Source organism: Gadus macrocephalus, chromosome 1 (assembly GCF_031168955.1).
Source record: "Gadus macrocephalus chromosome 1, ASM3116895v1".
In the NCBI taxonomy this organism is placed as follows: Eukaryota; Metazoa; Chordata; class Actinopteri; order Gadiformes; family Gadidae; genus Gadus; species Gadus macrocephalus.
The window spans coordinates 3275368-3291549 of NC_082382.1; the positions used below are offsets into that span (position 1 = coordinate 3275368).

General features: G+C 47.1%; 1 protein-coding gene and 1 long non-coding RNA gene across 5 annotated transcripts; both read left to right on the forward strand.

The window, feature by feature from the left end:
- The first annotated feature begins 1996 nt into the window (after nt 1–1996).
- On the forward strand, nt 1997–5876 carry LOC132466044 (uncharacterized). 4 transcript variants are annotated; one of them, XM_060063066.1, is made up of 10 exons: nt 2001–2521; nt 2915–3056; nt 3222–3441; nt 3541–3667; nt 3963–4261; nt 4418–4508; nt 4731–4847; nt 4930–5005; nt 5081–5169; nt 5738–5875. In XM_060063066.1, the coding sequence occupies exons 1-10, from the start codon at nt 2171–2173 to the stop codon at nt 5792–5794; spliced, it is 1569 nt and encodes a 522-aa protein (XP_059919049.1). In that variant the 5' UTR covers nt 2001–2170; the 3' UTR covers nt 5795–5875. The 4 variants fall into 4 exon arrangements, 3 of the variants coding, with proteins under 3 accessions (XP_059919065.1, XP_059919049.1, XP_059919056.1); XM_060063082.1 differs by having other exon boundaries at nt 2000–3056; nt 5738–5876; XM_060063073.1 differs by lacking the exon at nt 5738–5875 and having other exon boundaries at nt 5081–5238.
- Nucleotides 5877–5947: 71 nt separating this feature from the next.
- LOC132466143 (uncharacterized) lies at nt 5948–7245 on the forward strand. The gene is made up of 2 exons (XR_009527755.1): nt 5948–6082; nt 6183–7245. It is a non-coding gene; the product is annotated as an uncharacterized LOC132466143 (long non-coding RNA).
- The last annotated feature ends 8937 nt before the right edge of the window (nt 7246–16182 follow it).

The following is a 16182-nucleotide window of genomic DNA, read 5'->3' on the forward strand; positions in this document are numbered from 1 at the left end:
CGGAGAAACACTCCCATTCGGAATGCATTGGTTTACATTTCTTTCTTTGGAGCACAGTTATTTTTATTTATTTTCAGTTTTTGAGGAGGTGCTTCAAAGATGCTAATTTTTCTGCAATAATCCAAAATCAAATGGAAAAACCCGTTGGCTTTTTGTCAAGGGAACCCAGGGCGACGCTCACTTCCGGGTTGGCCAACACACGTCATCCCTCCACCACTATACTGTAATAACGCATGTTGAAGTTGAATGATAATGAATTAATTTATTCTTTATTCTGCCTTAGTATTTATTTATTTGGCAGCGAAATGCAGTGTGTGTGTGTGTGTGTGTGTGTGTGTGTGTGTGTATAACACGCTATTTTATGTTGAAATGCGACGTAATCCAGTGTTCACGAAAACGTACTTGTTTCTAACAAGATGATATCATTAAAAGTTACATAAAGTAACGGTTTAATAACACAGAAGCAGGAAACACGTGAGCTGCATTTCCCATTCAGATAATAAAGATTAATAAAGATCATACACATTCACTGACTGAGGATTATTCAAGGGAAAAGTACATTTCTCGCTAGAAATGTCATTAGAAACACGTTAAATGGTGAATATGTCCTAAAATATTGCATCTCCCATTCAGTTAATGCTGGGTTTTTCGTATCATATGCACATATGCACGCGAAATGGACGTATCCGCCCTCCACAGTAGTTAATGCTGGGTTTTGCGTATCGTATGCACACGAAATGGTCATTGGGCGTATGTAGGCTACTGCACGCATTTTGAAAGTGTCAAACCGTGCGATCTGTGCGCATATTGGTGAGACTGGAAAAGCTGTCATATTCTTAGTTATCACAGACAATTTTTAACAATAAATGTTCTGTACGGAGCTCCTTAAGGGACAATAGGGAGAAAGCTCCCGGACAGAACCTTAGATGGAAGTCGTGCTTAGTGACAAATCACGACAAATACTTCCAATTGATATGCATGAGTTTGAAAATTGTGCTTTTTGACACGAACATTTAGAAATACGTGTACCTGATCACGTTTCAATAGATTAAATAACGTGACAGTGTCACCTATTTTCGTGAGCCCGGGATGCCTGTACGCCGGCCATTATCGCCCGATGAAATATTCTTCGTCATATCTATCAAACCAAACATCCTTCACATTCGCCGAACGACGATTATGAAAGTAAAATGCACATTTCTCGCTAAAAATGTTTACATAAACACTTTTAATGGTTTAACTATGCTAAAATATCATATTTTCCACCCAGGATAAAAAGTATGTCCGCCATTTTCACAGAAGAATATCCTAAAAACTATCCAATAGGAAAGATGCTCACAGCGTCTATTAGAGACGTAGTGAGGCACCCCCCATTCCGTATGCAGAAGACGCCGAAGGGTACCTTTACCGTCACCGAGCGAATAAAAAGGGTACCTTTCCCGTCAGTCACCGACGCTAAAGGGCCTTTGCCAACAGTCGGTATTTGACGTTCTCGGAGTGAGACTGTGTTGAAAATTCATATAAAATAGGAGGTACAAAATATTTATTTTTAGTGAGGTGTGTGTTGTTATTACCACATTGTAGGACAGGTCCACATTGGTCTGGGGCCTCTGGGTCCCATAACTCAGAAGCTATTGAGCAAAAAGCAGTTTTCCATAGGAAATGAATGGGATTCTTAAAATATTTAAAGGGCATGGTGCAGGTTTCTATTTTCTTATTTTCTGGCAATTTTCTAGTTGGTAATAAACATTTAAACAATTATCCATTGTATTTGATGTTGTAGGGTATCACAAAATATAAATATTAGGAAAAGTAGGTGATATATTAGTGGTTATTAGCCACAGGTTAGCGATGATTCTTATTTCTCCCACAATGCATTGCATGACGTCACGTAAGGTACTCCGCTTTTGGACGACAGCCGAAGCCGCTAGTGAGAGAGTGACAGTGTCAGATTATATAAGTAAATACATAAATAGAGTAGCCTAGATATATATAGATAGATAGATAGAATAGCATAACATCGATAGATAGATAGAATAGCATAACATCGATAGATAGTGAGGGATAGCATAGCATAACATAACATAGATAGATAGTGAGGGATAGCATAGCATAGCATAACATATATATAGATAGAGAGAGAGAGAGAGTAGATATATAAGTAGATAACATGGTTTTCTACTGTATTTGTGGCGGGTGCAACAACTCCAGCAAAAGTGGACATAGGGTCCATTGCTTCCCCAAGGACAAAGGGATTCTCCGAAGCTGGGTGCAATTTGTCAAGTTTAGGCGGGCAGATTTTTCAGCTAGCTCTGTTACCGCGTACTCCAGAATATGCAGCGCGCATTTCAAGGAGGGGGATTACCACTCAGGGGATGCCAAGATGGTCTCACTTGGTTTAAAGAGTAAGAGGACGGCGAAGTTAATTCCTACCGCCGTGCCGTCTGTGCATGCAAACCACTCTGCCTGCCCTGTCCCGAGGTCGAGAGACACCGTCTGCCGCAAGCGAGAGATTGCCACGGTAAGCATCATGCTATAGCTGCTAATTACAAGCTGCGCGTTAGCTAGCTCTGTGTATTTTGCATACCGTGTTCCCTTTGACACAGCCTCCTCTACAAGCATGATCAGTCTGACATTAGAAGAGCATATTTCGTGATTCACGAATATGAGCCAAAACAAAATTGCCCTGAAGTAAATGTCCATATCGTCATGAAAGCTTCATGGCTAGTGTTTGGATCAGTGATCGTCATCATCAAGCGGCTTTCACAAGTGTGTTTGCGTTTTGTGTTAGTGCTAGACTGCTACGGTTCTCTTTCACATATACTGTATTTGACCGTGACCGTGATTTCTTTTTTATATACTTATATATACTATACTTTATACTAATATACTTTTTTATATTTGTTTTCGCAAGATGTTGACAGACGCCTCACAGCAGGAGACCGTGGCCAGTGTAGACACTGTGGAGAGTGTCGATACTGGGGATCAGCCCTTGCCCTCCTCCACTTCTGACGCTGGGACACAATGTTATTTGAAGCCCCCCCGATGGTCTCACGGTAAATCTTTGGTATTTTAAGGGGTAGATATTATGTCTAAAACATTGCAAGTAGGACATTTCCATACACATTGATGAAATGAATACATAGCCTACACCAAAACATAGCCGCTTAGATTTGCCATGATTGTCATATGTTTGGGTATGTTTACTGCCTCTGCCACAGCTGTGCAGGTTAACCTGAAGCCCAAGATGGTTAGCGTGGGCACACAGACTTCAATCAGCCCACAAACCTCCACTCCCCTCGCTAGTCCTAGTCCAGTTGACGACGATGATGATGATAATGCCACTGTCATCAGTGACTTGTCGTGGGTGCCCGAAGAGCCGATGGATGAGGAGGAATTGTTTGATGAGGAGCCACCTTACACGTGTGACCCCCACCACAAGTGAGATAATCGAAAACCAACATAGACCATATTGAATGCTCAATGCTTTGTTAGTTTGAATGACACCGCCCCCCTCCCCCTCATTTTTTGTTGTTGTAGTTGCATTGACAAATTCATTGTTTGCCAAGAGGAGCTGATGGGCCTTTTTGCCATCTGTCCGGCCTGTTGTGAGAGGTCGGATAGTAGCATCGTGCAGCAGGAAGGAACTTTTGTTAAGATCAAGCAGGTACAGTTTTGTTTATGCAGTTTTGTTTACGTGGCCATCTGATTAGAAAATCTGAATATCTAATTACAATCTGATAGCTCTGACTGTCTTGCCAGTTAATTTACAATGTATGTACCAGGCTGGCTTAAGTCTGCTGGTTTGTGATGCCATCATATTTGAGTGTTATACTGTATTGGTCATGTGTGTTTCATTGAAAATATGAAACCTTTGACCAGTAATGTACAGTACTTACTCTATATTGAATCCTGATATACTGTTGATTACAATGTTTTATTTTATTTTATTACATATCTAGGTCTGTGCATCATGTGGCTACCACCGTTTCTGGCAAAACCAGCCAATGCTCCACAGGAACATGCCAACCTGCAACCTCCTGTTAAGTGGGGCCATTCATTTTACTGGATGTTTGGCCACACAGACACTAAGAATGTTGACCCTGTTTGGCCTGCAGTGCATCAGTGCCAGCAGTTTCTTTCGCCATCAGTGCCACTACACCATCCCTGTAATCGTTCAGGCCTGGCAGAATGATCAAGCCAAGAATTTTAGTGACCTACGGGCAATGGATGGCGGGCTAGTTCTTGCTGGTGACTGCAGGTAAACCAGTGTGAGAGCTAGACCAGTTCCACGTTTTGATTTTGTTATTTGTTATCATGTAGGGTGGCTTTAGTTGGCATTTGCAGTTGACATGGTGGATTGTCTTTACAGACCATGGTTTTAAAAACTTGAAACATAAATTGTAATTAATTCCAGGTCAGATTCTCCTGGGCACTGCGCAAAGTATGGGTCATACTCTCTGATAGAGGACAGAGTGAACAAGGTGGTGGATGTTCAGCTTGTTCAGGTAAACCTGATGTTATTAGACAAAGAAATGAACTCTGCAATTTGGTAAAAGGATTGTATCTTAATATAACATCTTTCCACTACAACCATGCATAGAGCTTTATTGTGTATTGCCTAACTAGAGTAGTGTATCATAATGCCTGGACCAGCAACGCTTCGGTTCATTAACGCCTCCTTCAACACCACCAGCATTCTACACTTACACTGTTATGTCATGTTGCAGAGCTCAGAGGTCCCCAACAGCTCATGGTGTGAGCTTGAAGGGCTCAAGCGCAGTGTTGGCCTGCTGAGGGGAAACGACCTGCATTTGGCAACGCTGATCACGGACCGACATCGCCAGGTATTTACAATAAAAATGCAGTATAGAATGTAAATATCTGAATTGCACTGAAGCTGGATGTTAGTGGTTTTTTTCTCCTTAGGTTGCCAAATGGGTGAGAGAGGAGCTGATCCCTGAAGGGACACAGCATTATTTTGACGTGTGGCACATTGCCAAAAGTATGTATCCATTGTTGGAACCTTGAAGCAGTTTTTGTTAGTGCATATCAATGAATACCATTTGTTCTAAAACAGGTCTGGGGAAGGCATTGGATGCAGCATCCAAAGAGTGTGACCAACTACAGTTGTGGAGGCCAGCTATAGTGAATCACCTCTATTGGACTGCAGCCTCAACCCCAGATGGCAACCCAGCGGTCATGGAGGCCAAATAGAGAAGTTTAGTGAACCACATCCAGGACATCCATGACCATGACACCCCTGCCTTCTCCAGTTGTGCCCATGGCCCTCTAGACGGAGATCAGCGCAACAAAGAATGGCTGGACCCAGGTACAGTACTGGTATTATGCACGCTCTACATAGTTTTGTTTTATTTGCTGTCTTTGAGTAATTGTCTGGATGCTTTGACATGTGACCTTTGTGATGAAATTGTTTTTTCATTCCCTGGCAATCTCATAACATTCTGTTTGCTGTTTATGTTTGCTATAATTCATATGCAGGACAATTTCATGTGTTTCCATTTCAAAAAGGAATTCTGTCTGTATCCATCTTCCTGTCTAATGTCTATTTGTACGTTTTCCATCTGTGTGTCTGTCTGCCTCCCTGCCTACCTGTCTTTTCAGGCTCATTGGCAGCAGTCAAGTTGGAGAACATAATGATGAGGGCTGCCTTGCTGAAAGATGTCCGTCAGCTGTCTCCACAGCACCAGACCTTCTCCCTTGAGGCTTACCACTCCCTCATCTTGCACTTCGCGCCCAAGCACACAGGGTTTTCATACCTTGGGATGTATAGCAGGTCAGTGCTATCCAATGGAATAACACTGCCAATTATTATGCCTTTTATAGTAATAATAGTACCTATTAACGTGCCTATTGTAGTATTTTGTCATACACCAAGTTTCAAAGGTTTTCTCAAATGTGTTATTTTGTAGGCTTCTCTTGGCGGCGCTGCATTATAATCACAATGCCAATCGCGAGACAGCACGGAGAAGTGACGGGACGGAGAAGTACTGCGTGCGGTATCCGCGCTTCAGAAAAGGTGCCCATGTGGTGCGTCCCATCAAAGAGGCAGCCTCATACGGTAAGCAGTGTCAGGCAGTTCTATCATATTTTGAGATGGCGCACGAGTGATCAGTGACAATGATCTTTATAAAGTAATATTATTATTATTATGTCTGCAGGTTATGCAACATCATTAATGAAGGCCCTTCGGGAGAGCTACGCCAATTCACCCGCGGTTCTTCGAGAAGTTGGCGCCAATTTGTCCTCCGATGCACCCGCCCCCATCGCCAAATCCTTCGAACAGATTCCTAAGGAGGAGGCCATCAGCCTCTACCTAGCCCGGCAGTCACGCTTCAAGAAAACCAAATTTCACATTATTATTTTTTTCCACGGACATGTCCAATGATTTAGTTGTTATTATTTGCATGAAATTTCTTTGTATATAATTCAAAATAATTTGGTAATCATTTTACCTGTGCCTTGTCAACCTCTGTGTGCGGTGTTGTCTGGGCTCACTGTGTCTGCTTGATGTGCTTTTGCATGTATCACTGCATGTATGCATGCATGAAATAGTGTGCGTGTGTGTGTGTGTGTGTGAGAGAAAGAGAACCATCAACTGACCCTCGGGTATGACTACACTATTGCAGAATTAATTAGAATTAGAAGTAAACATTGCGGGTCTAGCCCTTCATCAGTGTTCCTTGTATGTTTTGTGCCTAACCATTTTTTTATATAGATTTAATTCCAACCTGTGTCTTTGTTCAGTAACCATTACAAGCAATGCCAATCAACTTTTTTTTTATCCAAAATGCATGTGTTCTGTGTACTTTATAACATTTTAAGGGCAATTGAATGATCACAACAGAATAAGCATAACTATTATTTTTATTCATTTTCATCCAAACAAGGCCATTGAAAGCCCTGATACGTCTGGTCATCATTCTGGAATTGCTGTCTGATGGTTGAAACCACACAAGAGGGTAGAGGCTTCCTTATACTCCTCCCTAAAACGCCATAAGCCCAGCGTATAGCTTGCCTGTACGCAGTGTACCGGTATTGCCTAGGGATAAGTAGGAAAGATTCTTAAGTTTAAAACTCTGTAAGTAGGTTGGAAACGTCATTTTAAGCCTGTTTCTTATGCATGTTTATTGTGTATGCAACACATCTCCTGTCACCTATAACTGTTGGTTCAAATGACTCAGTGTAAAAAGATTTGTAAAGTAAACATAAACCATGAACATACTCGTGCGTGCTGGCTTGAAGGGGACCATGATCCTGCCTGAAGTGTGTGTATGCTATTTTTAGTGTGGCAATATGTGGTTTGTTGTCATGGTGACTGTCAGCTGTGCGGCAGTCCCAGCCAATCACGGTGGGAGACTATCTATAAAGGCGGGCGTAGAGCACCTGTCGGCCTCTTGCTTGCCGTAGGCTGGGTCACGTTGCGCCTGGGCGTCCATTTCCGCTTCCGTGCGGTGACAGGTGAGCTGCCGGTCACGGCTGCATCTCTCTCGCATGTTGCCCATCCAGTACTAATTTTAGTTATTGTTTTGTAAAGGCTCTTGCTTGCCGGAGGCTGGGTCACGTAGCTCCTGTGCGTCTATTTCCGCTTCTGTGCAGTGATAGGTGAGCTGCCGGTCACGGCTGCATCTCTCTTATACGTTGCCTTTCCAGTGCTAATTTTAGTTATTGTGTTGTAAAGGGCTCACTTGGATGTTGCTGCTGGCTGCGCGCTGCTCATCGATACATAGCCGATGCCGCCTACTGAACTGTCGCTTTTGGATAGCGTCCCGTTCCCTGCTCCACGCCACGTTGGCCGGGACTGCCCGATTGGGTGGCCGACAGTAGCGGCGCAGCGGCGGCCAATCCACCTATAAAAACCACTGCTGCTTTGCCTCCACGTTATTACCGCCTTGCCAGGGCCAGCTCGGACCCGATCGCTTTGCCGTTCATTCGGCTAGCGATAGTTTGTTCCTGTTCCTGTTGTGTCGCTATCTCTTTTGTTTAGTTGGTACAACTACATTCTAAAGTGTGTATGTTATGTTATGTAAGAGTTTTTGCTGATTTCTCCTTGTGTTTACTTATTATAGATTTTGTTTATTTAATTAATTTCTCTTATTATTTTGTTTCCATTATGTTTTCTAACTGGTTGCTCTGCGATCCCCCTCAATTCAGGTGCTGAGCCTACGGTGGTGGACTGGTGTCCTGGTCACGGTGTCCCTTTTGTATTGTGTTTGCATTTGGTTTATTTTTTCATTTGTTTTACGTGTGGTGTTCCTGGGACCCCCTTTCCTTTGGATGCAGGTGTTCACAGTAGGTCTCAGCACTGATTGGATCTCAGCACCCAATTTCCCTCCTTAGTGAGTAATTCTCTAGTTTTAAGAACAGACATTTTGTATAAATAAACTTATTTTTGTATGATCGAACTGCCCTCTCTGCCTCATTGCATAACGGACCTCAGTGCCTTTCCTTCATTTGTGCTAGCCCACTTAAAATAAATCTCTAGGTGAAATTCCCAGGGTGGCGTTGTCTGGCAATAATTAATGCTACCGATACTGCCTTAAGAAAAGGGGCATCACTCCATAGCTCGTGCTGCCACAATCTGGCGTTGTCGGCAGGATTTGCAATTTGAGGGCAGAGACGTGCGTTCTGTTTATTTTTTTATTTTTCATTAGTTTCTTTAAAGAAAGATCGTGTCTGTGCTAACGTAAGTGTCTGTGTCTGACTTGTGTTTTGTTTTGTTTTTCATTTTTCATTTCTTTCTCTTTTCGAGGCAAAGCAGCAGCTGGTTTTGTGGACCTGCAACAAGCCCAGCTCCCCTTGCCCTGGACTCTTCTCCACGGTAGAGAAGGTTGTAGCTTGTATAGGCTTAGTTATGGAGGCAGAGTTGCAGGAACTGAGGGATTTAGTCGCACAGCTAAGGGCAGACAACGAGGGGCTGAGACAGGAACAGGTTGCAGCCATGCCTGGCCCTAGTACAGCGCCCCCAGTTCTTCTTGCGCCTGCTGCATCCTCCAGTGCCAGTGCTCCTTCAACGGAGAGACTGATTTTTGTCCCTAGAGACAGAAAATGTCCCACATTTAGGGCAAGGTCAGGCATAGGGTTAGCTGAATGGTTGGAGGAGGTGCAAGCCTGTATGAGAGCACGCCACTTGTCTGCATCCGATCGGGCATTCTTCTTATTTGACCACCTAGAGGGGGAGGCGCGTGAGGAAATTAAGTACCGCTCCAGTGAAGAGCGTTCAGACCCATCTAAGATAATTGCGGTATTAGAGGAGCTTTATGGGTGTGCAGAGTCATATGTAGCTTTACAAGAGGCATTTTTCTCCCGACGACAGCATGAGGGAGAGACTCTACTAGAGTTTTCCCTCGCATTGATGGGTCTCATGACCTCTGTGAAGCAGCGTGCACCCAGTGGCATACCCAATGCAGAGGTTTTGTTGCGGGATCAGTTTGTGGAGCATGTGCTGGATGGGCCACTTCGTCGTGAGCTGAAGCAGTTTGTGCGCAGGCAGCCTACTGCTACCTTACTGGAGGCTAGGAGTGAGGCGATCAGGTGGGAACGAGAGGGCTTACCTGGAGGTGTTAGAGGTCGTAGTCATTCTGTTCCTTCTGTCTTCAGTGCTCAGTGTGTGGTCCAGGGCAGCCATCAGGCAGGTGTCGGTTCGCCTCAAGCCTCGGAGCTGTGTGAGATGAGGGAAATGCTGAAGTTGCAACAGGAACAGTTGAACCAGCTGACTCAGAGCATTTCCCGTCTGCAGGCCTCTCAGCAGCAAAGCCGAGCGCCTTTTCGTGGTCCCATCATCTGTAGGAGGTGTCAGCAACCAGGTCACATTGCTAGGGAGTGTGGAGCTCGTGTTCCTGCCTGCGCTCAACCTTCTTTACCGGTCCCTCGGCCAAGTGGGCCATTCCATTCCGCCCAGGTGTCGGAATACTAGCACCCGCCAAACTGCAGAGTCACAGTTCGGAGAGGGGAGTTACTGGCTCAGATTTAGGTCCAGGTGACGTGGAAGTGTCCAAGCTCATGTCATCTTGTCCTCATGTAGGTGTGAGGATGGGAGGGGTTGCTGTCTCTTGTTTAGTAGATACAGGGTCTATGGTGTCAACTATTACAGAGTCTCTTTTCGAGCAACATTTTGCGCCTTGGGGCCAAGAGCGGCTTAAACCTTGCCACTGGCTGCAGCTCAGAGCAGCCAATGGCCTGGCCATCCCTTACATCGGCTACTTAGAACTGGACGTAGAGCTTTGTGGGAAGCGGCTGCCAGCCTGTGGGATTCTGTTGGTCAAGGACCCACCTGGTGGTGTATCTTCTCAGGTTCCTGGTATTTTAGGGATGAATGTTATCCGAAGGTGCTATGCAGAGCTCTTTGGGCAGCATGGCTTGGCTTTGTTTGACCTGCCAGTGGTATCTGAGGTCCCTAAGCCTGTCATGCAGGCCTTCCAAAAGTGCCATGAAGCCAGTGTTACAGCTGGTCGGGGAGCAGGGAAAGCCAAACTACGTGGTAAAAAGGCTTGTCGTATCCCGGGTGGTGTGATGAAGATTGTCACGGCCACATGCTCGGAGCAGTACTCTGGCACTACTATGCTCTTTGAGTCCTTAGACTCTGGCCTGCCCGCTGGGCTGCTTGCACCTCCTGCTCTGGTATCGGTGGTACGGGGCACAGCCTACATTCCCATTGTGAACGTAGGGTCTTCAGATGTGGTGCTTTACCCCCGTGTTGTGGTGGGGACCTTGGAGGAGGTGCGGGTCGTGAGTTTGCCTGCCGGTGTCACTGAGGTGCCACCTGTGGTGGCGACAATGACTTCGCAGTCAGTTTCCCCACCAGCACAGGACCCTATAGCAACTTTGCAGTTGGGTAATTTGCCTGCGGGAGCACGGGATAAGGCGAGGGCTCTTCTTGGCCAGTACCGTTCCATTTTTTCAGTTAATGATGGGGACCTAGGGTGTACTGACCTGATTTCTCACGAGATCCCTCTCTTAGATGATGCTCCTGTACGACAACGTTATCGCCGAATTCCTCCATCTGAGTATGAGGTTGTTAAAGACCACATTAACCAGCTGCTGGCGACTCAGGTCATTAGGGAAAGCAGCAGCCCATATGCGTCTCCAATTGTGCTGGCCAAGAAGAAGGACGGTAGCCTTCGCATGTGTGTGGACTATAGGCTCCTGAATGGTAAAACCAGGAAGGATGCCTTTCCACTGCCCCGCATTGATGAGTCTTTGGATTCCCTCACTGGTGCTCGTTGGTTTTCCACCCTAGACCTGGCTAGTGGCTACAATCAGGTCCCTGTGGCAGAGGCTGACCGTTCTAAGACGGCTTTTTGTACCCCCTTTGGCCTTTTTGAGTGGAACCGCATGCCATTTGGGCTTTGCAATGCTCCCGGTACATTCCAGCGTCTGATGCAGCGGATTTTTGGCGACCAGCAGTGCCAATCCCTGCTGCTGTATCTCGATGACATAGTGGTTTTCTCCTCTACCATCGAGCAACATCTGGAGAGGTTGGGTGTGGTGCTGGAGCGTTTACACCACGAAGGGTTAAAGGTGAAACTCAGCAAGTGTGCTTTCTTCCAGCAGGAAGTGAGTTACCTGGGCCATGTTATTTCAGACAAGGGTGTCTCCACTGACCCCGGCAAGGTCAGAGCTGTCTCTAGCTGGCCTCCTCCTGCCACTCTCTCAGAGCTGCGTTCCTTCCTTGGATTCGCCAGCTACTACCGTCGCTTTGTTGAGGGTTTTGCGAAGCTGGCGGCACCCCTGCATAAGCTGGTAGCAGAGCTGGCAGGCCTCAAACCCAAGCGGGTTAACCAAGCAGTGTCTGGTCGTTGGACAGAGGAGTGTCGCCATAGCTTTGAGGCTTTGAAAACTCGATTCACCACTGCACCTGTGCTGGCGTATGCCGACTTCACCCTACCATTCATCTTGGAGGTGGACGCCAGCCATGGTGGTCTTGGGGCCGTATTATCCCAAGAACAGGATGGTAAGGTTCGGCCCATAGCTTATGCTAGCCGTGGTTTGAGGCCCACTGAGCGCAATATGAGTAACTACAGCTCCATGAAGTTGGAGTTTTTGGCGCTCAAGTGGGCCATGACTGAGAAGTTTAGGGAATACCTGTTGGGTCATAAATGTGTTGTTTACACCGACAACAATCCCTTGAGTCACCTGTCATCCGCCAAGCTTGGGGCCACTGAACAGCGTTGGGTAGCCCAACTCGCGTCGTTTGATTTTGAACTCAAATATCGTTCGGGTCGTAGCAACGGAAACGCAGATGCCCTTTCTCGTCAGCATTCCCCCGAGGCACAAGACCTGCAGGTCATGGTCCGTGGCACGTTGCTCCCCAAACCCTTACAGCAGGCCTTGCAAGTAGACACCATAGATGCGACACAAGCCACTGTTGCCGCCTTGCCCCATCACCCCCCATCTGACATCGCTGCACTCCAGCGCGCTGACCCAGTCATCCAGGAAGTCTTGGCTTTCTGGACACGTAAACAGCGTCCTAATAAAGAGGAGCGGAGACCAGTGTCTCAGTCAGCCCTGGTGCTGCTTCGGCAGTGGGACCGGTTGATTGAAAGGAATGGGGTGATGTATCGCCAGGTTTTCCGGCCGGATGGGGCCGAGGGTGTGTTTCAGTTGTTGTTGCCTGCAGTTTTAAGAACGGATGTGCTGACGGAGGTTCACCAAGGGCATGGTCATCAGGGGATTGAGAGGACTCTAGAGCTCCTGCGGCAGCGTTGTTACTGGCCAGGCATGTCTGCTGAGGTGGTACAGTGGTGCCAGGCATGTGAGCGGTGCCAGGTGGCCAAGGTGAGTCAACCTGCTGCTCGCAGCTTCATGGGACACCTGTTGGCTTCTCGACCTAATGAGATCCTGGCTATTGATTTTACTGTTCTGGAGCCCAGTCATGGGATTGAAGACGTCCTCGTCATGACTGATGTCTTCAGCAAGTACACGTGGGCTGTACCTACCCGTGATCAGCGAGCTACTACTGTAGCTCGTGTCCTGGTCACTGAGTGGTTCTCAAAATTTGGTGTCCCTGCCCGGATACATTCCGATCAGGGACGGAGTTTTGAGGGTTCTCTTATTCGTCAGTTATGTGTGTTGTACGGGATAGAGAAATCCCGAACCACGCCATATCATCCTTCAGGGAATGGGCAATGTGAGCGTTTTAATAGAACACTTCACAATTTGCTGCGCACACTGCCCGTGTCCCGTAAGCACGACTGGAGTTCCTGTCTTCCCCAGGTCCTGTATGCCTATAACACCACCCCGCATCAGGCAACTGGTGAGTCCCCTTTCCTGTTGATGTTTGGCCAGGAGCCAAGACTCCCGGTTGATTTCCTTTTAGGCAGGGTTCAGAATCCTGTTGGGGGCTACGTCCACGAGTGGGTTCAGGAACATCAAGCCCGCCTACAGATGGCCTTTGAGGGAGCTTGTGACCGGTTGAAGGCTGCTGCCGAGCGCCGTAAGAAAAACCACGACCAGCATGTCCGAGATGTTCCCCTCGAAGAGGGCCAGTTGGTGTGGTTGCGAGATCTTGGTGTACGGGGGCGCCACAAGATCCAGGATCAGTGGGCCTCGGTTAAGTATTGTGTCATGAGGGCACCGAGGGAAGGGGGATCAGTCTACACCATTGCCCCTAGGGATGATCCAACTCGAGCCAGGCAGGTCCATCGTTCTTTGTTGAAGGCTGTGGTAGGGGTAGAGTCTCCTGGTGGCGCTGCTGTTTCGTCTGCACCTCCTCCTGAGCGATCTCAGTCAGAGGATGAGGTGACAGGTGATGGTGATTGGCTAGTCGAGAGGCCTGAGAACCCGTTGCCCGCTTCCTTCCAGGCCGAAGCTGTGACCCAAACCACCCCTAGATTGCTGGTTCCACCATCTGACCCAGCCCCCTCTGTGCCATCTTCCCTAGTAGTTCCTGCTCCTGTAGTGGCAAGTACTTCTTCCCTCCCTGTTGCTCGAAATGCTGTCCGGCGCACAGTAAGGTTAACGGCAGGTCACCACACCAATGTCCACCACCTCCCTCGGTCTGCAGGGGATGCTGGACAGGGAAGTGTTAATCCTTCTGTGTCCATTTCTAATGCAGTTGCGGCGCTATTTAGGCCTTGGAGATGATTTCAATTTGCTGTTGGTTATTCCATCGTCGGGACGACGATTCAATTGATGGGGGCAGATGTGGCAATATGTGGTTTGTTGTCATGGTGACTGTCAGCTGTGCGGCAGTCCCAGCCAATCACGGTGGGAGACTATCTATAAAGGCGGGCGTAGAGCACCTGTCGGCCTCTTGCTTGCCGTAGGCTGGGTCACGTTGCGCCTGGGTGTCCATTTCCGCTTCCGTGCGGTGACAGGTGAGCTGCCGGTCACGGCTGCATCTCTCTCGCATGTTGCCCATCCAGTGCTAATTTTAGTTATTGTTTTGTAAAGGCTCTTGCTTGCCGGAGGCTGGGTCACGTAGCTCCTGTGCGTCTATTTCCGCTTCTGTGCAGTGATAGGTGAGCTGCCGGTCACGGCTGCATCTCTCTTATACGTTGCCTTTCCAGTGCTAATTTTAGTTATTGTGTTGTAAAGGGCTCACTTGGATGTTGCTGCTGGCTGCGCGCTGCTCATCGATACATAGCCGATGCCGCCTACTGAACTGTCGCTTTTGGATAGCGTCCCGTTCCCTGCTCCACACCACGTTGGCCGGGACTGCCCGATTGGGTGGCCGACAGTAGCGGCGCAGCGGCGGCCAATCCACCTATAAAAACCACTGCTGCTTTGCCTCCACGTTATTACCGCCTTGCCAGGGCCAGCTCGGACCCGATCGCTTTGCCGTTCATTCGGCTAGCGATAGTTTGTTCCTGTTCCTGTTGTGTCGCTATCTCTTTTGTTTAGTTGGTACAACTACATTCTAAAGTGTGTATGTTATGTTATGTAAGAGTTTTTGCTGATTTCTCCTTGTGTTTACTTATTATAGATTTTGTTTATTTAATTAATTTCTCTTATTATTATTTTGTTTCCATTATGTTTTCTAACTGGTTGCTCTGCGATCCCCCTCAATTCAGGTGCTGAGCCTACGGTGGTGGACTGGTGTCCTGGTCACGGTGTCCCTTTTGTATTGTGTTTGCATTTGGTTTATTTTTCATTTGTTTTACGTGTGGTGTTCCTGGGACCCCCTTTCCTTTGGATGCAGGTGTTCACAGTAGGTCTCAGCACTGATTGGATCTCAGCACCCAATTTCCCTCCTTAGTGAGTAATTCTCTAGTTTTAAGAACAGACATTTTGTATAAATAAACGTATTTTTGTATGATCGAACTGCCGTCTCTGCCTCATTGCATAACGGACCTCAGTGCCTTTCCTTCATTTGTGCTAGCCCACTTAAAATAAATCTCTAGGTGAAATTCCCAGGGTGGCGTTGTCTGGCAATAATTAATGCTACCGATACTGCCTTAAGAAAAGGGGCATCACTCCATAGCTCGTGCTGCCACATTAGCACAAACGGATTCAGGCAGCATGCCTCAAATCCAGGATGCTGCGTTAGGCACGTTATATCTGCTGGCCGCGGGGTGAGCTCCTCGACCAGCGACCAAAACGCGCTCACCTCCCTACAACACAAGCTCTCCACCACAGTTTCCATGGGACGACACCGCCCACACAGACACCTGCCAAACACAGCGACACAGACACGCTTACTGCTCTCTCCCGGTAAGCAGTACCCTGACAGTTTCAATGACAATCAATCACGAGGAAAACGAGTTAGCACTATCAAAAATAATCACACTGAAGACATAACCAGCCTACTCGGCGTCGGCTACGTTTGCAAACAACATTTTCACCGGAGAAAGGTAAAAGCTTAGAATAAACACTAGGGGTTCACAGGTGGGACTGTCAAGCTAGCCCATATTTAGAAGAAATAGAAGGCATAATATGCCTTCTATTTCTGGATCTTCTGACTAAGTTTAGGGTACTTATCTGAGCCAATGACATAATCTGTCACTAGATATAAAGAAAACATTGACTTTCATTCGATGCTATTCACTGACAGTAAAAAGAAATAAGTTATTGTATGCACTGCTGTTCATAGACTACTAGCTCCAGCGCTCCTTGCTGCGTTTCTAAATGGTAGCAACTCACCAGGACACTTCACCAACTCTCCACTCATTCTCCTCTGACCATGCATTTATTTGTCTTTGACGGCCATCGGCTCTCGGT